General features: G+C 34.9%; 1 protein-coding gene across 1 annotated transcript in view; it reads right to left on the bottom strand.

The window, feature by feature from the left end:
* The window catches only part of LOC123529891 (inter-alpha-trypsin inhibitor heavy chain H3-like), a 28,445-nt gene extending 13,034 nt beyond the window's left edge, over positions 1–15,411 (bottom strand). The window contains exons 1-9 of the mRNA XM_045310464.2: positions 15,226–15,411; positions 12,566–12,723; positions 11,530–11,640; positions 10,835–10,991; positions 10,047–10,146; positions 6,595–6,746; positions 5,759–5,881; positions 2,198–2,360; positions 1,611–1,775 (exon numbers count right to left, since the gene is read on the bottom strand). Coding sequence (XP_045166399.2) covers positions 1,611–1,775; positions 2,198–2,360; positions 5,759–5,881; positions 6,595–6,746; positions 10,047–10,146; positions 10,835–10,991; positions 11,530–11,640; positions 12,566–12,723; positions 15,226–15,312 — 1,216 coding nt within the window. The 5' untranslated portion in view covers positions 15,313–15,411. The remainder of the gene's footprint in view (positions 1–1,610; positions 1,776–2,197; positions 2,361–5,758; positions 5,882–6,594; positions 6,747–10,046; positions 10,147–10,834; positions 10,992–11,529; positions 11,641–12,565; positions 12,724–15,225) is intronic.
* Between the last annotated feature and the right edge of the window lie 11,539 nt (positions 15,412–26,950).

Genomic DNA, 26,950 nt, shown 5'->3' on the forward strand with positions numbered 1-26,950 from the left:
GGGGCGTCTGGACCAAAGTTGGATAGTCGCCAAATACCATATAACTGTGTCAGTGCGACGTTGAACCCAACAAAAAGGGCTTGGAAACAAAATTATCGTTTAAATACAAAAAACGATTGCATGTTGTTTTGATGTCACAAGATACTTATATCTTTACATTACTTTTTTGCTTGTGTTCGGTTTAACGTCGCACCGACACAATTATAGGTCATATGGCGACTTTTCAGCTTACTGATGGTGGAGGAAGACCCTAGGTGCTCTTACGCGCATAATTTCATCACGGGCGGGCACCTAGGTAGAAACACTGACCTGCCGTAAGCCAGCTGGATGACTTCCTCACATCAAGAATTCAACGTCCCGAGTGAGGCTCGAACCCACATCGTTGAGGGGCAAGTGATTCGAAGTCAACAACCTTAACCACTCGGCCAGGAAGGCTCCATTCTTTACATTACAGCCAGGTAGCGAATATACTTGGTATTTTATCATTTCTGAATCTAAATTGTAGATTTAAATTCGTAATTGCTTAGATTTCAGCTGTTAAAGCAGCATGCCTCCAGATCTGGCTAAAAATAATCTTTCTTTCAAATTGAAGTTTGGTCTTATTATGAACATTAGAATATGAATTTTTGTTTCTAAAATATTTTAAAAGTTCCAAATCAAGGAAAAAAGATGACCGCGTCGGGAATCGAACCCCGGACCGCCGCGGCAATAAAGACATTTTCCCGTCGTCGTAACCAATAGCGCTATAGGTGAAGTAGTGAATAATGACTTTAAAATATAGATATTTATAATCGAGACTGTTTACATTGAGTAAAAGCGTGACAAACGCTTTTCGATTTTCATCGTAAAAAGTAGTAAAAACAGCAAATTCTCATGTGTTTCCGTAACATAAAGTTTGTCAGTAATTAAGTTTTAAAGCCTTCTTAAGAAATATAGCATTTATTTCAAGATATCTAAAAATATATATATATATATTTTTGTTGTCGAACGATCTGGAGGCATGCTGCTTTAAATTACTATTACGGTTACCGTATGAAACTTTGAACGCATATAACCGTTACTTGTTATGAAATATCTTATTTGGACTTTCGGCAGTTTAAGCAGGCTAATGAAGTATATTGCGGTCTAGCAGACTCCACCGGACATGAATACAAAGGCGTGTGAGGTCGAAGACATCCCCGCGAAATTTCAGTAATACAGTATTTCATATTCAAATTAATATTACTACACAAAGTTATACCTTGTATTTTAAACAGTTTTGTTTTGTGTTTGAATTGATACAATACTTTATATCTCTCCGAAAACCAGCGGTGGCAGTTCGAACAGTAAACGTTATATTGTCGCATCACCGTGAGCGCTTTCCGTGGGCAACGTATTGTGAAACGCACAAATGACGTGACGAATATAACAATTGTTTTCAACAACCATTTTGACTAATAGAAATTCTGCCTTTTTGGCAAATGAATCCCGACGTAGTTCAAACACGACAACTGTATAAGTTTAAACTCGAAACTAATAGAATAATAAGGTACGAACTATTTCTCAGATAATCAAAAACAGGGTATTGGAAATCATGCAGTCTTTAATCAAAGGTATGAATCAAGTAGTACCTTCATTGGCGAATATTATATTGCTCAGTATTCTTTTATCACTTCTTACTCCTACAGTGGGCTGGCCGTCTGTCTGGAACACAATAACTGGAGATCGTTCGCCTTCTTGCTTTGATATTTTCAGCAGGTCGAGACCCTCCAGTACAGCTTTATTTATATCAGTATCTGAAACATAGGAATACAACAATTGATATTCGATAGGCATATAGTCAAAATGGAAGGTACGTTTCAGAAGTTGATCGAAAAACCACGGTAGTTACAGCAGTTGGGCCAAATGGCAGGTAAATTTCGGTAGTCGGTCTTAAAGTTTGGTGACTCTCGGGAGAAATATGCTAGTAGCTGCAACAGAGAATCTGAAACACTTTATGTTAGTATTTAGCCGGATATGTGTGTACTAATAGTTTCTAAGCTTATGATAAATAGCCACGAATCTAGAAATTTATGAAGAGTACCTTTTTAGAGTTTACAGTGAAATAAAACATAAAAATACAGTAGTTTACAGAAATATTATGTAACTAAAAAAAAGTTTTTGTTACTATTAACACCAATAGAAAGTAGATATTCATGCAAAGTGGTACTTTACTTACCGCCTGAAGGATCAATATTCTTTATGAATTCTTTTGCTTTGAAAATATCGTCCTTTGTGACATCTATCATGTTTGGCTGGTATGTGCGTGTATAGCTGCTAAAGATTAAGATGTTGAATCTATCCCCTTCTTGTAGCTCATCTAAGATCACATACATTGCATCCTGTAAAAGTTGTTTAAAGGGAATCAAGAATTTTGCTCATAAAAATGTAATAAAGATTTGTTTGTACCATTTTCAGTGAATAAAAAAGAACGGGAAAAAAATGGAGTTTTCAAAAAAGCTTTTAAAACAAAAAAGTTTTGGCGAGTTGAAACTTTAACTTCGATTTTCTTGAAAAGTTGAAATTGGTAGTTACGACAACTCGTTTTTCAGCAGGTGATTGTAACAATAGTTATTGCACTATATTTCTTTATTTTAAACGAACAATTATATTCGTCTAAGGACGGATTACACCAAACCGGAAGTGACTACTCAGTGTTACATGTGAAGTAGTCCAAAATGTAGTTCCATGCTATGGATGAAATCTGGTATAATGAGTGACATGAGGAGGTGACAGTTAAATTTTTGGCTTATGTTTACTGCTTATAGTATTGAGAATAGATCTAGACCATTTTCATTGTAAATTTCTTGAAATAAGTTTTATTCTTTGCGGAAAATGTCTACATACGCGTAACTGCTAAACGGCTGTTTTTCATGGGGGCAATTTTAGAGGGTGATGTTTCTCAGAACAGATTATTTTTCTTATATTCAACATAACATGTCAATATTTTTCTATTTTTGATAAGAAGACATGTTATACTAAATGACCATATATGGTTTTCATATCATTGAAATGCTCTAAAGTGCTGAAAATGAGGTCTGAATGTTTTGTTATTAATATGAAATAAATAAGGAATTGAATTGGTAGAATGTAACCTCTAAGAGGATTTCAAAACTTACTTGTGCGCAAGCGCATTGGGCCATTTTAGACTGTCTCATCGTAATTTGCGCTAGAAAGTGAAATCTAATGCCGTAAAATTAGTAGATTAGTCTAAATCCTCCTAGTTTGAAAGCCAACAAAGTGAGTATGGAGAGGTCTTGATAGACCTCTCCCATAACCTATAATCATCGCTAGCTCTCGCATATACAGCTGCGCAAGTTTATTAATCTACCCCTATAATATTTCGACATAAATTGCACGTCACAACCATTTTCTGCGAGAAACATCACAGCTACCATAAGTAAATGTTTGAAATAAAATATACCTACAATAGTGATACAGTATAAATATATTTATCATTTTTATAAAAAAAATTATAATGAATGTTAATACGGCATGAAGGACAGTCGTAAAAGTTTGTGTTTGAACACTTAAAATAAAACGAATGTTCAATGACCGATTTTACAACCCACAAATCTAATTGCTGTCAAAGCATTTTGCGATTGTATAAATGTATTATCTTTGTCCTGTAGAGGCTTCACAGACATGGTATAATATCATGAGACGTTGTGACACTCAAATCAATCACTATTCCTTCTCTGGTAGGCACGTCCATTATTTTCCTATTTAATTCGAAAATTACTTCATGAAGCCGGTAGATGGAATTCCTATCCCGATCATTTGAATGATTAGGACGTTCCAGTATGTGGACTGTGTCAGAGTTAATACGTAACAAGAGAAAATAATTTGTATGTATATCAAGCCACACTCCTTCGAATGTATGAAACACTAAAACTTAAAAACTAAATCATAAAGATAGACAATTGGTGAAAAGTACGATTCTTGTCCGATAATTTACAATACAAACAAATGTCTTAAGTGTTTCAACAGTATGGACACCATATTACACAAACATGCATTTTCTGTCATATATTTACAAGTAGGAGCATCCCTAGAAGGGCGTAAAGTAAAATATTCGTTTCATTTTACGTAACCAAAACCAAACCTTTTTAACTGACCTCAGTGCCTTGTCAAAATTAAGATTATTGTAAAAAAATGATAAATGTTTTTATATTGTATCACTTTTGTAGAAATAACCATTTTTTTAACACTTTCTATTTCTTGCTGTAAAGTTACGATCCGTGGTTTGCAATTTATGTTTGCAATTTATTTCTATTATAAATTACAGGTGTATAATAAGAAAGTTAAAGCAGTTGTAAGATTAACGCTGTTTTCAATCTTTTTTTACTGATTCAACACATGGACTGGATCGTTTCTAGTGAAATGCCAGTTAATGGTGGTTTTTTACCTTAAAAGAGGCTCATAATAGTTTCTCGTCCAAATATTCAATCCCTATGCCGCTTTAGAATTTTACATCTTGCGATCGTTTAAAAAAAGAATATTAAAACAGTCTCGTAAGGCATTGTGTGACAAAAGCTATGTTCTATACGAAAAAGTGAATACGATGGTCTACTTTTAAGTGTATCACTTTGGCATATTGTTTGTCAGAATTACTGTTTTGTTCCTGAAAGCGGTTATTAGACCCGCCTATACTAAAGAAACCGGCATTGGGGCCGTCTGGTCTAGTCGCGTAATGGCCGACAGGTTTTTGAACACTAACTTTTCAATTGGTATGGCACAGTGATCAAAATTAAAACTGGCTTTTGTTTGAATTTCATTCTGGATGTATTTGTGACATTTTTATAGACATAAATGGAAGAGAAGGTTGTACTTAGTGATTTAAAAGTCAATTTATGTATGAGTAGTACTGCCAGGTTACAGCGGTGTGATTTTGATGTGATTTTACAGAAAGCAAATGTGACAAGAGAAATCTATCAAAGAAGATATATGACAGTCAGTTTTATTATATTTCTTAAAAAAAGAGGTCAGGATTTGATCTCTAAAATTGGCCTGGCTAAGATTTAGGCTTATGTGACTAATAAGGTAAGAAGGTAGTAATATGCGGGATGTACATCCGTGATCCACTCAAATAAAGTCCACTTCGGTATGTAGTGCCAGTAAAGGCCATTTTCAGGACAGGTACAAGTTTTATTGATGCTTATTTAAATTGTGAAGATGCAGATTGTTTTAAAGTCCGTTGTATGATTCCATGTTTGTCTCGAAGCTGCTAGGTAAATAGAAAGTTAAAGTAGGTATTTCCTGATGTCTACCTAGGCCTTTCCTTGCTTTATGGTCAACTCGATATTTTTGCTGCAAGAAGTGAATGGCTGGAAATGCTGATAAAACATGTTTAACACTGTAAATTTTACATAGAAAATAATAGCGGGGGCTTTTTGCACCTTTTTACCTTATTATATGGTAGGCAGTGTCGCGAAAACATGTTTCAAATGGCAAATACCAAAAGCTGACGTGTTTAAATTAAAATAAAACAAACGCATTCATTCCGATCATAAAATCCTTAGTTAGCAAAATCGTGAAATTTACTGAACTTATCATGCAAAAAGAATATATACGAGTTTTCAGTAGAAGATAAAAACTACTGTCTCCCTTATGATTAGAGGTGTTTATGTTCTTTCTAGTTTATCGCTTATAGCTTGATTTAGAACACGTATTCATTAATATACAGTTGTAACAAGTTTTATCTAGCTTAACCAAAGTATTAAATGTGGGCCTCACTTACCTGCATTTGTTCAAGTTTTCGTCCATCCATTGAACCACTGACATCCAAAATGAACATGACGTCTTTAGGAATAGATTTTTTGATATCCGGGGCAAGGAAATGCACAAAATATCCATTTACAACCTATAAGAGGAGAAATACTTGAAAATACCATGCTATGCATAAATGATATATGCTACATTTGCATAAAGGGGGCTTTCAACGCGTACACGTAATTAATTTTTACCTACTTTAAAAAGCGTATGAGGTGTCAAAATTTTGATCAATAAAATTAGAATTAGCCACACACGGTAAAGCCTAAGTATCAGCCTAGCGTACAGAATAAATCGAATAAATTTATCAGAAGCTTTCTTTTTAAACAGAAGCTTACTTTTATTATACATGAATTTGGGATATACTTCATGTACACCTATTTAGAAGTTTACATAATTACACTGTATACAACTGCAGTTAGACCGCAAGAAGCCATATCTCGACTTAACATGGTGATACGAATTAATTTTGAACTCGGTCTTATCAGTAGTATAAAATGCTTAAGAAAATCGGAATTGTTTTTATTTTTCCCGAGAATATTGTTCAGAAAATAGAAAAATGTGTTGGTTTTCTCATGGCGGGGCTCAAATGAAAACATTATACTTACAAATCTGACTTTTTTAACAAAAAATTTGAAAACCGCTTATATCACTTTTAAAGACGTTACTGCATTTTACGAAACAAATATTTAAAACGAAGGGCTAAAGAAGCAGTATCATCCCTAATTAGCCCTAGTACATAATTAAGGGACGGGGTAGCTCAGTGCACGGCACGCACTACTCTTAAGAGAATAAAGAAGATACCAGGATATCGCCACCATCCAGTGACCTGTCAATATCATACTGAACAATAAATTCTCCAGACACGCCACCAGGATCCTGTTCATCTACTGATGGAGCATAACTTATGTATGCGCTTCTGCCAGTGGGCCTAGTTATCACTGCTAAAGCATTTTCTGAAAAAGAAAATCTTTATTTTCATACGTAACTTCCAATATTTCCCAAAACTACAATGGAAAATAAACAAACAAAGATAAAGTCCAAAGGAAACATAATGCATGGTAATAGGGTTTTTTAAGTCTAGATATTTTAAGTAAAACTCAGAGGCACGGAGCGAATATACAACAATTAAGAGGTTCGCTGATCGAAAATCGGTAATCTGCGGGAAATCAGGGCGACAAGGCAGTCTGAAAGACAGCTATATCCCCCGCCATTGTTATGGATAGTGAAAGGGTTTATGGTATTGGATGGAACCATTAAACAATCGAGTTGTGACCTTGATTTTAAGCTGGCAAGGGTGAATTTTGAATTCTGCACATTGTCTTGATAAATGGAATATTACAGCAAAGTCATATCAAAATCCTTCAAGGGGTTAAGGAGATACAGAGCAGACATAAAATGGAAGACTCAAATCTTTGACCTTGAGTTGTGACCTTGACCTTGAACCAACAAGGCTGACTCATAAGTTCTGCACATCGTCTTGATCAGGTGATTAATTGACCCTTATTAAAATGAAAATCATTCAAGGGTTTTAGGAGATACAGAGCGGACACAAAATGGAAGGCTTAAACATTTGACCCTGAGTTGTGACCTTGACCTTAAGCCCACATGTCTGCTCTGCACATCGTCTTGATGAGAGGATCATTTGACCCGAGTTTCTTGAAATTCCTTCAGGGAGTTTAGGAGTTACAGAGCGGACAAAAAATGGAAAGCTCGAACATTTGACCCAGATTTGTGACCTTGACCTTGAACCAACATGGCTGACTTATACGTTTTGCAAATTGTCTTGATGCGGTGATTATTTGACCGAAGTTTCATGAAAATCCTTCAAGGGGTTTAGGAGATACAGAGCGGACACAAAATGGAAGGCTCAAACCTTTCATCTTGTGATCTTGACCTTAAGCCGACATGGCTGACTCATAAGTTCTACACATTGTCTCGATAAGGTGATCATTTGACCCATGTTTCATGATTATTCTTCAATGGGCTTAGGAGATATAGAGCAGACACAAAATTGAAGGCTCAAACATTTGACCTCGAGTTGTGACCTTGACCTTGAGCCAAAATGGCTGACTTATAAGTTTTGCACATCGTCTTGATCAGGTGATCATTTGACCCAAGTTTCATGATTATCCTCCAAGGGGTTTAGGAGATACAGAGCGGCCATGAAATGGAAGGCTCAAATCTTTCACCTTGAGTTTTGACCTTGCCCTTGAGCCAACATGGCTGACTTATAAGTTCTGCACATTGTCTTGATGACGTGCTCATTCGATTCAAGTTTCATGATTATCCTCAAACGGGTTTAGGAGATAGAGAGCGGACACGATATTTAAGGCTCAAACTATTGACCTTGAGTTGTGACCTTTACCTTGAGCTGACTTGGCTGACATATAGGTTCTGTGTTAATGAGGTCATCATTTGATCCAAGTTTCATGAAAGTCCTTTAAAGGGTTTAGGAGATACAGAGCGGACACGAAACGTTATGGACGGACAGGTACGGACAGAAGGACGGACGGACGGAGACCATTCCTATAACCGTCCACCACTCGTGGCGGGGAATTTAAAAAGTCGAGATTTATGAACTAAAATGACTGGATCATCTTTCCCTTAAAACTGAGATTTTGCTCCACGCCCCCGCTCGGCGGGGTTATGAGACGAAAAGACAATATGACATATATCATTATCCATAGAATCGAACAGTTTGGTTCTATCCGCTTGATTTATGTATGAATATCGGGTTACCAATAAACTAATTACTGGAAATCAAAGTACTAATTATTGTGTTATCATAAAGATATCCCGGTTTTCAGACCGAGGTACTTATTCACGCATACCATAGTGGACAAGCTAGGTTAGCGATACAAACATGACATAAAAATGGCACATTTGATAGGGTCAGAGTCACTAGCACCAGACCAGAAAGAAAATGCCTCTGTACATGTTATAACCTATCCTTAGGCATTCTATAAGAACCATGGTCATGAACGGAAAAATATACTAACCCATTTCAATCGCATATTTCATACCTAAAACGCGCAGTCCGGTAAATGTGTACTATGGCGATTGAACAAGTGGTAATTTATTTTCCATTGTGTATGTAACGTTTTAGTGCCACACAAATCCCGTCGGTGAAAAGCTAGCTCATCACCAAAGGTGATTTATCGTTCTTATATACTGTCATCTTACTCTAATGACAATTGACAGGTTTTCAAATTTACATATTAATGGAATTACTTCCCTTTATGCATTCAGTAATCGTTACATGTATATATGACATTTCTTCAATATTTATTTTCTTAGAGAAAAAAACGCGTAGTTTATAGTTTTTTAACGTACACAAAAAACTTGTTTGAACTTCCCTAGTGAAGTTCCGGTCTAGATTAAAAAACCATTCTGACTGGCTGATGTGAAAATGTATGTCAGTTGTCATGTAACTACACGTGTACGCAAAAAAGTGTATATGCAGCATAAATGTGAAATATGAATTAAATAAACAGTCAAGATGTATATCAATGAATGACTTCAAATTAAAAATCATAACTATAAAATGAATTTCATTCATCATTTCGAGTTTTATTGTAAAACTGTGAATAGTTTGTATTCTGTTTTTTGCTTGTTTACATTTCGCAAAGCATGTGCACATTGCTGTGACCTCTAGACCAGATGCTCATTAGGGAAGTTCAAGCAAGTTTTTTTCTGTAACGTTGACGATAGCATAAACTATGTGGAGTACCTTTGCAATATGAAATAATATTGAGACGATGTGACTGGTGCACGATAGAAGATAAATCACTGCTTGTTCAATATGCTATGTACCCATTCACCGAACTGCGCGTTTTAGATTAGAAATGTACGATTGAAATGGGTTAGTGCACTTTCCCGTTCATGACCATGGTTCTTATAGAATACTTAGGGGTAGGGTATAATATGTACAGAGGTATTTTCTTTCTGGTCTGGTGCCAGTGGTCAGAGTAGTTGACCTTTTTTGTGACCTTAACCTTGGATTTTCAGACATGACACTTGCAAGACAAACCTTATCATTTTTAACCTATGTTTAAATTTTATTGGAATACCTTGAGTCGATAGAGCTGATATCTGAAAGTCTCAGGACTGATGAAGTAACAGGCAGTGCATAAATAAGCCGTCTGCTACTGAAAGTCAATTTTGCATGTGGAGTTGAAAATAATGAATTGTATTTGTTTCAGCAGGACCAAGTATTGTATTTATCTAGTTATACTGGAATTGTAAAAGTATACCTGTGACGTCCTCAGCTTCTATAAGTACGTCATTCAGTGCTCTAATTGGCGGAACCGACAACTTTGTTAAATCACGTGATTCTTGGATTGCAACGCTTATCTGAAACGATAACATATCAGAACGGGTTTTCCGTGAATTATTCAACCTACTCAACTTCAGAAATATAATAAAGAAATTCAAACGAGATGTGGTCAAATTAGTAAACCTTCGAAGAAATTTCTCTACATACTTCGTTCGTTCACACCCTTCGGAATTAAATGGTAACGTCAGATGACATTAAATAAACCTTATAAGGATCTTACATGTGTGCCTGTGTAAGAAAGGGTTTTCCCAAAACCAAGAGTCAGTTGGGTGCTAGCGAGGTTTTTTATCCAATCTTTTCGAAGGGTTGGGAAAACACCAGTCCAGCATTACTCAAGTAGACGTGTTAGATCATTTTTCTTGCCTACCTTCTACATTATTGCGATATTTTCAAAGAAAAAATTGTAAATCAAAAATCGCTCATAGGTTATTAATTTATGACGTCAATACGTACACTTGGCTTATCTCTTCCAAAGATGGCCCCTTGTTATCCCCCGCTAGGTGGGCAAGAAAAGCGCCAACATTAAATCACCCCTACTGACTAAAGTTTAGGGTTAGGTCTAAAATTGGTTTAATAGTGCACATTCAATGCATGCATACACTCAATGCGGTAGTTTTAATGCCGACCAAACGGATAATTTGGATAACTAAATGGATATGTTCAGCTGAGATCCTATTGTTGTTAATTTGTTAATTCTGCACTTACCTGTAAGTCCTTAACAGGATATCCTGGTGTTACAAACGTCCTGTGTTCATACGCTCCTCTTACTCTCTTAAGTAGTTCCTGATAGGTTAAATTGAATGTAGATTTACCGAAAGCAGCAACTGTTATTTTGACCTTGAACGTTCTGGTATCCCTTCTCCTGAAGTTAATAAGTGTTATAGGGAGTTTACTTCCGGTTCATATCTTCAGTATTTTATATTTACGCTAATATTACATTGTACTATCTGCTGGCATCAGACTCCACAGGACGCGGCATTTTAAAATGAGACTGAAGAGCAATCTACCATTGATTAATTTCAAAACTGTCCTCAGAAACAATCAGTCGGATGATAGAGTTTTAAAATTGACCCTGGCGTCCATAAAGAAGTTCAATAACAATTATGAAAATAAAACAACGAGAATGTATTTACTGTTTAAAAAATGTCACGAGGTAAGATAAGTCATATCGTTATTTAAAAGCTGACATTCTAAGGTATTTCAAAATTTAATACATATGTACACATACCCAAACGGTGTCATAGTAATAAACGTCCGCAAAGAAATGGCATTAATTCATCAATGTAACTTTTTTAAGTGCATAATCAGGAGTGCTAACAAAATTATCATGTGTGTCACTTTTCAATTTGAGAACTAATGGCAAGGTACAGTTTTGACATAAAAACAAGTATATTTCATACTCTTGACTGACAATTCCAGTGGTCTGTCCTTTCTTCTTTGCTTCTTCATATTCCTTTTTTGCTTTATTTTTGTCTTTGACAATCCCAGGATATACAACGCCATTTATCTCACTGAAATAGGCACACTCAAGAAATGAATTTATCTTTATTTTGGAGTTCATATGAAATGAATGACAGAATATGGTCGACAAATCCATGAATTGCACCATATAGAACAACGGTGGCAAGTTATCACCAGGCGGCGTTTTCGTAACGCGTGAACGTCACACTTTTCAGTTGAAACTCAGTATCCCGACTTTTAACTGTGATATAACCGAAATTAAACTAAAATGATATTTTGAGCACGTGTGTCACGAATATGCCTTGAACAAATCTTCGAGACTGCCGGAATTTTGAGATAAGCAAGTTCGAGATATAAGCCGTGCCATGAGAAAACCAACATAGTGGGTTTGCGACCAGCATGGATCCAGACCAGCCTGCCGCGCAGTCTGGTCAGGATCCATGCTGTTCGCTAACAGTTTCTCTAATTGCAATAGGCTTTGAAAGCGAATAGCATGGATCCTGACCAGACTGCGCGGATGCGCAGGCTGGTCTGGATCCATGCTGGTCGCAAAGCCACTATGTTGGTTTTCTCATGGCGCGGCTCAATTATAGAGTTTCAACTGTATTCTGTAATGTTAGTAAATCAAACAACATAAAATTGTCATTTTTGAACGTTTTATTCTTAACAATCACAGAGATCGTGAGCATGGGATGCATTTTAAACAAGGCTATCCTTATTTTGCTTTATTGAAGAAATCTTACTGTTCATATTTTTTTTTTTTTTTTTTTTTTTTTTTTTTTTTGACAGCTGACGACAGTTTTTCTTCTTTATCAGTATCAAAATCATAATTTGAATTTAATAAAAAGAAATGTTGTGAGGTTGCCTCATTTAACAGAACTAACGACTGTTTTGGTACCAATCGAGCTATAAAATAAATTGGTAGACACTTTACTTATAGTAATTAAAAAACTAGAAAATGTTTCATATACGTACAGTGTAAAGTTTGAAATAAAGGCTTCCTGTGGTAATATGACATCAAAGACTGTCTCCTGTGAGTAGTTGGCTGGGTTGGCCACTCGGCTTGTTACCAGTGTTGTTGCAAATCGAAACTGAATATCAGTTCTTATATGAAGTGAGTAGACTCTTGGGGACTAAAACACAATTAAGACTGTATTCAGGTAGTTCCGCACGTTTGAATAAAAAAATGTTAACAAGGTTTAATCTAGAATTATTGATGAAAGTGGTTTCTATGTTCGCCGAATATTATGAACACTCTGGCTTTTTACGTTAGTTCATACCATCCAAAAATAATAATAAAAAATATATTCATGAAAACAAAATTCCCTCCCTGTATATTTTACACTTTCCGCTTAATTGTTCAGATATTCTCATGATAAGTACATTTATGTAACGTCGGTTCCTGTTAGAAATTTCAAGCATTAATTTATTTGAACAGCTGTGTGAAACTATTCCTGTTTCCCACAGTATAGAAACGAACTGCTTCACCCGTCGGATTTTGCAATGTGATTGCTACATCAAGTTGAAAAAAAAAATCACCGGGAATGATGACGTGTTCTGTCATGCCTGACACCGTAATTCGTATTTTATTTTTAACTGTCAAACCTTTTTTGAACAGTATAAGTCCGCCTAGAAAATCATGATCTGTACTCATAAAGCTGCATTAAAATGTACATTGTTGAACATTTTCTATACACGAAAATAGCATCAAAAGTGAAATTTTCCCATAGAAGCTAAAATTAACCACTCTGAATGTAGAATTATATTTGTTGTAAACGTGCAGAACTACTTTAACAAAACATAAAAAGACTATGACCTGATCATTAGGATTGCTAACTATTTCAATAGACTGTCCGCCCTATGCAAATCTGCAAATAGTATTTCTAGAACCTCAGTATTTATAAATCATTACTTTAGGACTTTCCAATGTTTACTTTCAGTTTCCATTTCGCAGAGTTATTTTTTAAATTATTCAGTAACTGTTGTAAAGCTTCTAGTTTTTTTTTTTTTAAAAAAAGGATCCACATCATATGCCTCACGTTTAACATTTATGTTTGTACACATCTTTATGCATTATTTTAAATTTCTAGTTGGTAATTTACACTTTTAGTTTTAACAAGCTATTTAAAACGCATTTTAACCTGTCTAAATGTCATAATTTTTTTTTATAAAAATAATGAGTAATTTCAAAAAAAGTATATCAAGCTGAGACATTTTGCGCATACTGGATTTGTTTATTGTGAATTGCAAAACCGTTCAGTTTAGATCAAGGTTAACTTTGTGAAAGAGCTAATCTGCGTCCCGTTTGTTACGCTGCAATGTCTGTAGGCAAATAGAATTACGCATATTATTATAGATTACTAGGAAAAACACCAATTTTCTGCAACGACAGATACCTTTGAAAATATCCTGTTCTGTCTTAGACTTAAATTTATCGTCTATGAAACCAGGGATCGTGAGTTTGAGCTCCTGCTCCTAAAACTAATTCTTTTAAACTTTGGGATAAGAGTACCGTGTATGAGTGCTTTATACCTGAAAGGCAAAAGAACCAGGGAAGCTTCTGGAATTTGAGAATCTTCTGTATCTTGCACTATCCTCGAACTAAAATTACTAACAGTCATCTGTAAAATTCCCCCATGTGGGTTTCCGGTGGCGCCTATGGATAAGCGTACAGACTTTAGTTGACCCCTATTTTTTTTCTATAGGTGCCGCCATTTTGGGCAGTTGACGTAACGCCATTTTAAGCGTTATGGTATAATAAGCATTATGGTATAATATGAGAAAAAAAAAGAAATAAGAAATAAAATTATTCCTTAAGGTAGTTCTGCACGTTTGGATCGAAATTTTTTCTACAATGTAGAATTTGATTAAACTCTGATTTTTCAAAACTTCAGAATATACCTAGAAAATTCAGCAAATAAAAAAGATAGGGTCGTGTGCTTGATTTTTTGCTAGACTGATTTGAAAAATTTGGACCTCACGCAATATTTCATAATGGGAGTCTATGGGAAAATCATTACTTTCATAACATTTTCGCGAATAGAATTTTTTCTATAATGTAGATTTTGATGAAACTTCTCACAGTTGTAAATAAACACATGGCCTATACTTTCGTAAAATAAAATGTATAGGTCCGTGTGCTTATTTTTGAGATATCTGACCATGATTGAAGTGAACCGTACATTTCACGCTAATTTTAAGACATTATTTTCATTATTTTAAAGTGTTATATGTTTCAATATCATATTTTGACTTTAGAAATATAGCAACAATGCCACTGTAATAAATTTACTCACATATTTCAATTAATTCATAAAATTATTTTCATTTCCGTACGCCGAATCCAGGCTTTATTCTACGTTTTCCGGATAAATGACGTTACGCCATCACTTCCGGTTTATCAAACGTGCAGAACTACCTTAAGAATACATTTAAAAGAAATAAGAAAAGACCCAGACATATAGATGTAGGGAATATAAAATGAAATTTGGGGCACTTTTCCGGCAGCGATAAATCAGAAACGAGGTAAATGTAACAGGGGGGACACACTTTATATACTACTAAACTGACCAAGCGAACCAATTTCCATTGCTGTTAGAATACATTTCAAAATTTTAAAAATAAATTTAACTTACTACATCGGCTTGTCCAAGCACTGCCAAAGCAGTGCAAGAAGCTATTATATAAATTCCATAGAATTTGAAACAATTCCACATCCGCATTTTTCACGAACAGAGAAATTACCAGTAAACAAACTTCAGCAAGCACGCGATAAAAGATAAACTATCATGCTTGTGGAATGTATGCCTTGACTGATTTTAAATATGAATAAACTAAATGTTTTCATCCTCAACTTTGAGCGTGAAATATACGAGAACCGCAACTCTTGTCGGTATTGATTTTTTGCCTTGTGCGCCGTTGTAGTTGTTTCCCTTTACACTAAATTATCGATAAACCTGCTGTTTGGCATTTATAGGTAAACTCGGCTCTACATTTTTGAGCAACGCATCTTGGTTAGACAGAATTATTGAAGTATGCAAATTAAAGCAGAATATAACACATCTTTAAGCTACTGTTATTAATTGTATTTTAACATTTATTTTTATAACTCTTTGATTTTATGGACTTTGCTAGATACCGACATTGTTCCAGGAGTTATAAATAATTATATTATATTAAACAATAAGTAAAATGTACGATTTTACAGTAAAAATATTTGTTTATCATGCGTATGTAATGTTCATAGACCTTTTGTAATAACTTTTAAAATTTCCTTTTTTGTGATATCGTAGATTCATGTATGGATATCATAAACTGTTTTACGATATCAATTTTTTTGATATCATCAGATGCATTTTAAGATATCACAATGATTTGTAGCGAACTATGATTGGATTATTTGATATATTAGAACCAGTTTAACTTTATGATATCCTTAATTCAATTTTACGAAATCTTGAATTCTATTTTATATCAATAAATGATGCTTTTGATATCACAAAAAGAAATTTAAGATATCATTAAACAGAATAAAGGAAATGCAAAATAAAACAATTTTCTGATATCACAAAATCCATTTTGCGATACAATTTAATAAATTCGATTTTATGATATCATTACGTGAAATATAGAAATCCTAAATAAAGAATACTTTAGCAATAAATTTTATAGAATATCATTAAATAAGAAAAAATCGCACAGCAGTACTATTGCGTACGAAAGGTTGATATCCATCACTCGAATTAACAATATTAAATTACTTTTTGATCTTATAAAATATACTTTCATTTATTATATAACTATATAAATTCTTTAAAATATCGGCTTGTATTGTAAAATGCTCGACCTGACACAGTTCTATAAAGAGCGCACATAAAAACTTCACTTAGTTCCACTTTAATATCGATAAACATTGAAGATGTCGTTCAATAACAAAACAACAAACAAAAAGGTAGAGGTATATGATAAAAGGGTTTCTACAACAGCAGGCAGATCTGGGATTTTGTATTCGGCTTTCGTGCATTTTGCGCCTCGTGAGATCCGATCTGGCAAAAGTCCGAGAGAGCCGAAAACAGCATCCCAGATCGAGCTACTGTTATAATAACCCTTTTGTATCACCATTTAATTAAAGACATTATTATATGGAAAATATTTGTATTTAGAAATATCCAATATTCTATCATCAGTTTTGTGATATCCCCAAATCATTTTAGGATGACACAAAACAAATCTAATATCTTTAATTATGATTTGTGATATCATTTATATAATGTTCTATATCTTAAGATTCAGTGATTATAACAAAAGGAAATAAACAGTAAAACGGCACCAATAGGTTTACACAAACCAGGAGAGAAAACTCTTGCTACAATATTTTTTTCTGCCTGTAAGAGTATGTCCACACAATAGTTAAAATGAAAAATATTTATGTCTCATTAGGTGGCAGGGGAGCGGTTTCGTAGTTTGGCCCCGGTCGATTGTCTGTATAAACAGGACAGGGTAGATATAAAGGCATATCTATCTTACTGGTTATTTATCATTATTAATTCTTTAATATATCTGGGGAATGAGGAACGGTTAATGATTCTACATGGCGGGTGTTTTAAAATTCCTAGCTCCGTACTTCCGGTTGAGGCTAAAACATAAACATCAGAACAAAAAGTCGGCCAGACGCTCGGCTGTCATCCATCCACTTTTTTTCAAGTGAAAATTAGAGAAATAAAGTGGTGGTTGGGAGACACATTCCACACCACCTGGGTATGCATCTATGTTCGCACTATACATATATGCTACGAAATTGGATTTAAAAATACAAAATGGATGAATGGCAGAGTTCAAAGTGAGGCCCGGTTAGGCTAATTTTGGTCTATAAAATTTGGGTGATTTGGCCAATTTTCACTACATCTGGCATGGAAAGCGACAGGTGCATAGGACCGGAGAGTCGTCTTTATGTAGTCTATAGTATCTGCAATAGTCCATAGTAGTTTCAAAGAAAAATAAGCAAAAACGAAATTTCTATGGATATTTCAACACTGGTATCCACACGTCAATGTGGAATTTGCAAATCTGCACTCCCCTGCCACCTTAGCTTAAACTGGCTGCGTATAATATCATACCGTCATTAATAAAGGTATTCGCTGCTTAAAAGTATTCCGTTTTCATTATCCTGAGTTTCGTATTACCTGCACAGTATCTTGAATCTATAGGAATTGAAACATGTTTTAGAAACAGAGAAACAGACCGTTCTATTATTAGTCAACATCAACATCTGGAGATGCTTTTTTTTTTTACTTTCAGTAAAGACTTGTCACGGGTAAAAACATACATATCCTTAGGACGACGGGCACATTTTTACACTTTTACGCAATCTCACCAGGCATACGCACAGAAAATGACGTCAGACGACCTTTAGGTATGAAGGTATTAAATGCATCCGCTGCTATTTTCTATATAAAATTAACAACTTATAACATATTTTTATCAAGATTTCTAGCCTTTCACTTCCTGCGAGACTACCCTTGTCTTGAAGGTCTGTCTTTAGGCAATCAAAATATACCCAAAAAATATGGGGTTGACCATAATGCAGTGAAACCATGGTCACGTGACTGAGACACGTGATGAAAACGTTAATATTGCGTAGGTAGACATCAGGAAATACCTACTTTTACTTTCATTTTACAAGGCAGCTTCCAATGATCTTCTGAAGCATATAACGTAGCTTAAAATCTTCTGCGGACATTCCTTTTTACAATCAAGCACAAATAAAGCTTATATCTGGCATCAAAATGGCCTTTACTAGGCGGGAAAATTGCACTATATATTGATATGGACTACATTTGAGTGGACCACGGAGGCATATACGGCTAATTGCCCCCTTCATGCCTTTAGCCTTTTCCGGAAGTAAAGAAAATGAAAGTCAACAGGCTTAACTTGAAAACGAAAGTCGCATTAGCATTGGTCTATTGTCAGGGGCCATTAGCAGGGAGTCTCCCCGTCTCTCCGTCTAAATGTATGCGCGCGGACTTAATGGGGGAGTCAATTTTCAGCATTTTCTAACGATTTGAAAATACCTGGGCATTAGCACATGTCAGCTTATATTTGAACTCGGAATAAAGCAAATCCCACTGACAGGGTTCCGTAACGGAGCACGGGTATATGGAGATTTTTTGAACTTCGTCAAATTGTTCTAAAGGTCCATTTTGATGTTGTCTAAAAGTGTCAGTATATGCCTCGGGTGTTAGATATTTCCATACTTGAGAGCAGCAGACCTAGACATTTCAGAAATAGTTTCAAAATGAATCGTATAATAAATTTTGATTAAACGGAAGCGTGAAAGGGCCATCAGACGCTAATACGTTTACAGGCGCGGAAAGTATATAAAAACTTGAATACGACAGTACACACGACTTGACGCACAACATTTTGACATGACGCGCGACATTGATGTCGCAAAGTCGTGTTATATTGTCGTCCGTCGTGTCGTGTGTCGTATCATACTGTCGCATGTTGTGCCGTGTGTCGGACGGCACACGGCATGAGCTGAACATGATTGGTAAATATAAGACGCGAATGTTCTTTTTTCTACGGCAAATTGCATATACACTTTCAATCTGTAAAAAGTCAGCGGATATTTTTTTTTTATTCCAAAATTGAATATTTTTATCGATTCAATTTAAGTTTTTCAATTTTATATGTGTTTTTCATTTTCTTATGGCTATAGGGTAAAGGCAAAATTGTAATTTCAGCATTTTTTCCAGACGGAAAATTTATTTTCATATTCTTCAGTTAGGAATAGTGTTTTCATGATTTAGACAATAAAGTTAGCTACATTTTACAAGAAATTTCAGCCGGATATCTTATTTCCACCGCATTCTACAATTATTTGAATTGATTGCGATTTTTAAAACCCGAGATACAGCTCTGAGAATATGCATTCGGTGTATAAATCGTGGTAATCTACGGAATACTGATTTGTTCATATCCTACCGTCGCCCATCGCCTAATTATCTAAGCGCGATGGTAGGATAGTAGGATGACCAGATGGTAGGACAGTAGGATAGTAGAATGGGGATGGTAAGATGGTAGGACCGTGAGTATGATGGTTGAATGACGATAGTATGATTTTAGGATATCGATGGTTGATTCTTACGGAATATTGTTTATTTCATATTCTACCATCGCCCACCGCCTAACCATCAAAGCGTGATGGTAGGATGGTAAGATTGCGATAGTAGGATAGCAGAATTGTAGAATAGCAGGATAGCGATGATATCATCGGCGATGGTATGAACAAGACAGTATTCCGTAGTAATCCGTCAGATAGTTTAAACATATTTTATTGCATATCAATATACATTAATATCTACATCTCAAATACAAAACTGAACAATATTATAGGCAAAAGGGTTGGGTAACAAGTTCTCTCAACATTATTACATACCCTCCCCGAATTTCACTTACATGAGATTCGGCTACAATACAAATATGCATTCAAAAAGCTATGCAAAATTTTATATAATTGAAGTTAAAAGAAGAGAGAAAGAGGGAAGAAAGAATAATAAGAGGAAGTCTAGTTAGATCAAGTGCAACATAATGTTTATATTTCGCTTGATACCAATAATCTAGTTTTTGCTTTGTAGATTTTTATTGTTAATCTTGTTGTTGCAAAACTAAATCTAGATGAATTTGGACACAAAAGTCACTGTAGTATTTCAATTCCGGCTCAAAACGCTTTGTATCTTTAATAAATTTTTGAACACTTCTGAAAATATTAATATTATCGTTTACTGATAAAGAAGGGTTTCCAAAAAGTAATGTATTTGTACTTAAAGGGTGATAGTCCTTGGTTGACTGGAACATAACTATTCTTTGATTTATAAAGTTAGGACACTGAAAAAGATAGTGCTCACAATCTTCAATATGATATCCACAACTACAACTAAAACTTATTTGTCGAGTTTTCGTGTTGTTGTGTCGGCGGGGAAACTGAAAACAAATTTAGGAAAATCACGAAAGGGAAACGCAAAACTTCGACGTTTTAAGGGCGCGTAGAAAAATGTTATCTGTTGATTTGTCGATTTGCGCGGAAGGAAATATGTTTAGTTTTGCGATTTTTGTCGTGTTTTCGCCGCCGTACGACAACACGAAAACCGTCAAATACTTATTGTCAATTTTCGTGTTTCGTGTTTTCGCCTCGCCGTCACGACAACACGACAAAGCCACAAATATCTATTCTATGTCAAGGTTTCCTGTGTTTTGTGTTGTTTTATCGCCCCCGCCGACACAAACAGACACGACAAAGTGCCTTTTCAGAATGAAATCCTTGCCGACATGTGGATGTCTACAGGGTCTTTTCACCATCGTCACTTTTTAAAATAGAAAATATAGTATATGCGTGGCCCTCACAGGCGTAGCGATTATTTGGTCCAAAATTTGAGATACGTAGGGGGCCAAGGTCCCCTGTACATGAGGCTATCCCACAAAGCACTTTTTTGAAATATAGGAATGAGAACAATGATGGCACTCTGTTGCATTTTTGGTCCTATAATTTGTGAAGAAAATATTACACTGCATTTGCCCTAATAATAGTTGTGGATTTGGGTGCAAACTTTGACATGTAACAGGCTAGTTCATTTTGAGCCCCGGTGGGGGTGGGGATCAACATGGCAGCGCGTCAATCAGCCCCATCCGGGCCCAAGAGGCACATCATTCCATGTATACAAATAAGAAAAATAATTGCGCGTATTATTAAATCGCTGGGGCTCCTCAATGAAGATTAACTTATTCACGCGAAATATCCCCGTTAACCTACGTACCTCAAACTTTGGGCTAAAAATGCAGTAGAGGCCACTATTTTATACATATATTTCAAACATTTAACCCTTAGCCTGCTAAATTTCTATAATGGACTGATCCATCATTCAATTTGGGCAATACCATTTATTATTTGAAGGGGTTTTCACTGAAAATTTACTAACTGAATAGCGAACAGTGCAGACCATGGTCAGCCTGCACGGATGTGGCCTGCACTGGCCACAAAAGCAGAATTAGTTGCCGCCAGCTGGCTAAAAGGTTAAAGGCAGAAACGCCCTGACCCACCTAACATGAGGGGTTACCACCTTCCGTTCCTAACCCCACTCGGCTCGCCGGTGCCGCCTTCATTCTTTAACTGTTGCCGCTCCCCGCACCCCAATGAAATATGTCTAGAACCGGGTCAGTTATACATACACTTCGTATTCTAAAAACGATAACTGACATCTGACATATTATTGTACTGTTTTATAATCTCAAATCTCCTAATGTAGCTTTAGCAAATATTGTAATGGCCGGCGGGTGTCAGGGAAAACGCACAGTAAATAACAAAGTTTAAAGTAAAGTTCCAAAATTTAATGATTCGAGTAAGCACAATAAACCAGTAACTAGTTCAATTTCACATTGAAATACGTATAACTTAATTAATATAATGTGGACTCAGCTCAGAATATACAGTATATCGGAAAGACGGACGGATGGTTTCAAAAGACTTAGTGCCTAACTTGCAGTTTGAATTTGGCTTTCTTACGCAAGAACTACGTATACGAACAAAGTGCTGACGTCATTGTCCGCCAGCCAATATAGAGCCTCCTGGGATGTGACCACGTGATGTAACTGACCAATGGCTGAAGGCCCGGTGAGGAAGGTGTGTCCGGGTAAACCAATCAAATACGGATCGGGCACCGTTCTCCAATGAAATCACAGAACGGTGACCAGCGGGATTCCATGACACCAGTCTATCTACGGAGCTTCTGCCAGGGTTTCTCGCAAATAATGTATTAAATAAACAAGGTCTAAAATTAAAGTAAACCTCAAACAATTCCTTGTTTCATAACAAGTATTTTGATATAGAACACTCTAAGAAATACGTAGTAGTTTAATCACAATCATAGAAAAACACTTTGAAGCGGGGCTGTTAGCAGACGCTCAGATAGACCGGTAACAGATTTTACATTGTCACATCAGAAAATCATAAAATGCAACAAATATGGACTAAATCTTATCAAATCTAAGTGTGGCTGGAATAATAGAATGTATACTGTTGCTGTTTACATAGGTACCTTACACCTTTACTAAGTAAATGTCACATAACCGTAAATATTTCTCTACCGGTCTGCAACAACAACAACAAAAATGGCAGCCTCCATGAAAGAAGCTTTTTGCACTGTAGAAAATCCTAGATTAAGTTAAACTGTATATCAAGTGAAGTGACTTGACAATCTAGGCAGATATACTAATACTGTAAGTAAGTGAATAATTTCTGAGTGTTTACATGCGTTATTAGTAGAAATAACAAGCTGGGAGCTGAAAAATATACATGTACAAAAATAGTTTTGGGTTTTCTTACACTATAAATAAATTCTGAATTTACGGATTTACGGTTCGTTCGAACAGAAAGGAAAATGCTTCTTAAACCATTTGCCACTGGCTTCTGAATACCTCTACGTTTTATAAGAGATGTCTGAAAAAAAATTGTTGTGTTTTCGTGTTTTTGTGTCGGCGGGGCGAAAACACGACAACTCGACAAATACCTAATTTGTCGAGTTTTCGTGTTGTGTCGGCGGGGCGAAAACACGAAAACTCGTCAAATAATGTATTTGTTGTGTTTTCATGTTGTCGTGTCGGCGGGGCGAAAACCCGACAACACGAAAACATGACAAATACCTAATTTAGTCTGTTTCCTCATTTGAAAAGTTTCCATTCTTTGAATTATTTTCAGATATAGTGTCGTTATGAGTAAGTTGTAAGTTTTTAGATCATCTTTTCTCCCAAATTCTTTATTGCAAGAAGTGCCTATGTAAACCATGGTGTCAAGTTATAAAATGACAAAGAAAGTAGGTTTTAGCCAATTTTATACTCTTGCACCTCCTCCACCACAACAACAATGAGTTGAAAAAGAATCCAAAATACTAGTGTCAATATAAGGTAGTCATAACAGAATATTCATTGTCAATTCTCTTTCGTTTCATAAGAAGGAAACCCACTCTGGTACCAGTTTTAACTCATTTCTACGGGTGATAAAACTTTAAACCCATTTTCCAAGGTGGAGGAATCCCTCATTCACTCATTTTTACTCATTTTCTAGCGAGGAGGAATGGAATCCCTAATTCAGTCATTTAACCTCCTACCAGGGAGGAGGAACCCCTCATTCACTCGTTTTAACATATTTTCAAGAGATGAGGAATCCCTGATTCACTCATTTTGACTAGTTTTGACCACAATGGTTATTATTTCAAAAGACTCGATGTAAAATTGTGTGAAGGGAATATAGTTAATTCACTATACATAAAACACGCGCTTAAAAATCTTCAACAAGGTTGTTAAAACGCAACTTTGGTTTTATACAGGAATTAACGACTAGACAAGGTGTTCAGGTTTTCATTCACAAAGCTGACAGTGTTTATTTTGTCCATTTTTCAAGTAGAGCAAATATTTAAACACTTTTCTATTGTTTAAATAAAACAATTGTACACATGAAGCTATTCATGACACAGGTGTTTCACCCTTTCTATTGTTCATGTAAAACATTTGTTCACGGAAAGCTATTGTTCTAGTGACAGACGTGTGTCACCTTTTCTATTGTTCTATCTAATCACTTGGGGCTGGACCCGAACCCCACCTCCTCCCGATTCAGCAGACACGTATCATAACCATAGGCCATCTCCGGCTGCTGTTAATGTCTGATAACTTATACAATTAGAACATTTTATTTTATCTTTGTGGAAAGTGGTATATTTGTATGGATTAATTTTGTTGGAAATATAATAACTTAAAGGAAGCGGAGCGAATTTACTTATATAATAAACGTTAGGTATTTTACGTTTTATTTCACTTTTTTTTTCATTTTCTTGCTTGTTCACAGAATCCTCAAAGAGAGTTTTTGTGGTCCTACTAGGAAGTTTGAAAGTTTGAATTGTGTTGTTAACGCGTGCACAGAAGAATGATTACATGTATTATTGTTTGGTTATACCGAATATGGCTGATTTAGATAATGATTATTTTTCACAAAAGATTTCGATGATATCAAACATAATTTATTTCTTATCAATTACATGTAGCTATTGAGATATACTATATATATATATATATATATATATATATATATATATATATATTATATATATATATATATATATATATATATATATATATATATATATATATATATATATATATATATATATAATAGGTATATGTTTTCTTTTTCGTTTGAGGCCCCAATGGGTAACCCCTTTTATTATAACCTTACAAATACAAATGAACTAAATGCAAAATGTTAAAAAAAATCTTGTATTACTGCCTTTTCTGTATTTTCAAGACGCATAATCAAACTCTGGAATGTTAGACGGTTTGACCCCTTGACATCTTGACCCCTTAAAATTTTTCACCAAAGATGACACCTTGACCCCTTAGTGACACTTTGACCCCTATTTTGAGTGACACCTTGACCCCTACTTTTTTTTATTTGACACTTTGACCCCTTAGATTTATTTGTGGCTAGGGGCATATTTTTCTGTAGTTTAATTTCTTAATGTGCATGTAAGTCATTGATAAAAGCTGTATTGATGGACTTATACAAGTTCTAGACTATGAGTAGGTGACAAAGTAGATGGTCTATGGTCTATGGGTGTTGGTTTATTCACGTTGGTATTATTAACGATTTACAGTCAACTCGTCCCCTAGTCAACTCGTCCCCCAGTCAACTCGTTCCCGATTTGGTCATTTCGTCCCCCTCGGCGATTTCAAATTGGTCTTTTCGTCCCCCCTTTTTGTCCCCCCATTTTTAAACGTATTTTTGAAAAAAAATCAAAGTATGATAAATTAAGTCGTTTTTATTTTTCAAATAAGTATATTTTATGCTAGAAATATGCATAAGTTTTCGTTTGTTTAAAGAACTTTTTGCTTTAAAAATTATTGATTTAACAAGGAGAATTTTCTGGGTTTTTTTCTGTTTTTTTTTCTTTGTTTTTGTAAGTCTGCTATGTTGGACAACATGATCGCTGTTTAAATGTCCGTATTTGATGCTGCTTATTTTCAAACTCTTGAATAAGATTAAACTTTTTATTAAACTTTTTTTATAACAAATAATTTCCTCACTCCAATCAACTATTAACACATTTAATTCTACTAGTGGAATATTTTGACACATTTCATTCGGTCAGTCAACAACTTTTCATGCAATAAAATACCATTAACACCTTCCAATCAGCCCAATCAACGCCTTTTAATGTGATCAATAACCTTTAACACCTTTCGTATGCAGGGATATGCTCATTCTACTTTTTTTTAGAAACCACTGTCTCCCTACATTTGAAGTATTTTTTAAAAAATTTAATGACAAAAATGAATATAAAGCATGTTGGTTATTTTTAGTAAAACATATGTGACAGACTGATATTAGTTGTTTATTTATTCTTTATTGTATTTCTAATTAAAACTTTCAGTATATTTCTTTTATTATTTTGTCAAACCTAATTATTTAAAGTTAACTATTTCCAATACAACTCCTTCAAAACTCTCGATGATTTTAAATACAAGTTTTCAAAGTAAAAAATATCATAAAAAAACAAAAATGCCTAAAATATTAGGGGGAAAAAATTACCAAAAGGGGGACGAATTGACCAAAATGGGGACGAGTTGACCAAATTTTATCATGAGGGGGACGAAATGACCAATTTTGGGGGACGAAATGACCAAATCGGGAACGAGTTGACTTGGGGTCGAGTTGACTAGGGGACGAGTTGACTTGATACCTTATTAACAATGATGTTTCACACACATTTGCAATTATCTAAGAAATTATTTAGATGGAATTACTAATCATGTTAGTAATTAGATTCTTTCTCTCTTTTCATTCTCACATTTCTTTCATACAGTTGAATAGTTCAATAAGAAAAATACATTACATAAAACACAATATACATTTAATAAGTACATAAAACACACTGAGACAACATAAATATAAGACATTAAACAAAAGACAGAATACTGTAAAACAGAAAAGTCAAACAAAAGACAACAAAGACAGTGAACATAAAAATGCATTTAAAGTGTTTAAAACAGCCTAATACGTTTGTGATATTTTTTTACTTTTTTGAAATATTGACAATGTTATTCAAATCATCACTTAGAGAGTGATTCACTCTCTAAATTTTTTACTCTATATTCAATTAATCTAAAATGTGAAATATTTTTGTTTGAAAAAATTTCCATCAAATATTAATATAATTTCCATTTTTTTTTCTGATTGAATTGAATCTTTTTAAGCATAGTTGAATTTCTGTCCGATGGGACTGTTGAACTGTCCAAATACGGGAAAATACAGGT

The sequence above is a fragment of the Mercenaria mercenaria genome, chromosome 13 (assembly GCF_021730395.1).
Source record: "Mercenaria mercenaria strain notata chromosome 13, MADL_Memer_1, whole genome shotgun sequence".
Taxonomy (NCBI): domain Eukaryota; kingdom Metazoa; phylum Mollusca; class Bivalvia; order Venerida; family Veneridae; genus Mercenaria; species Mercenaria mercenaria.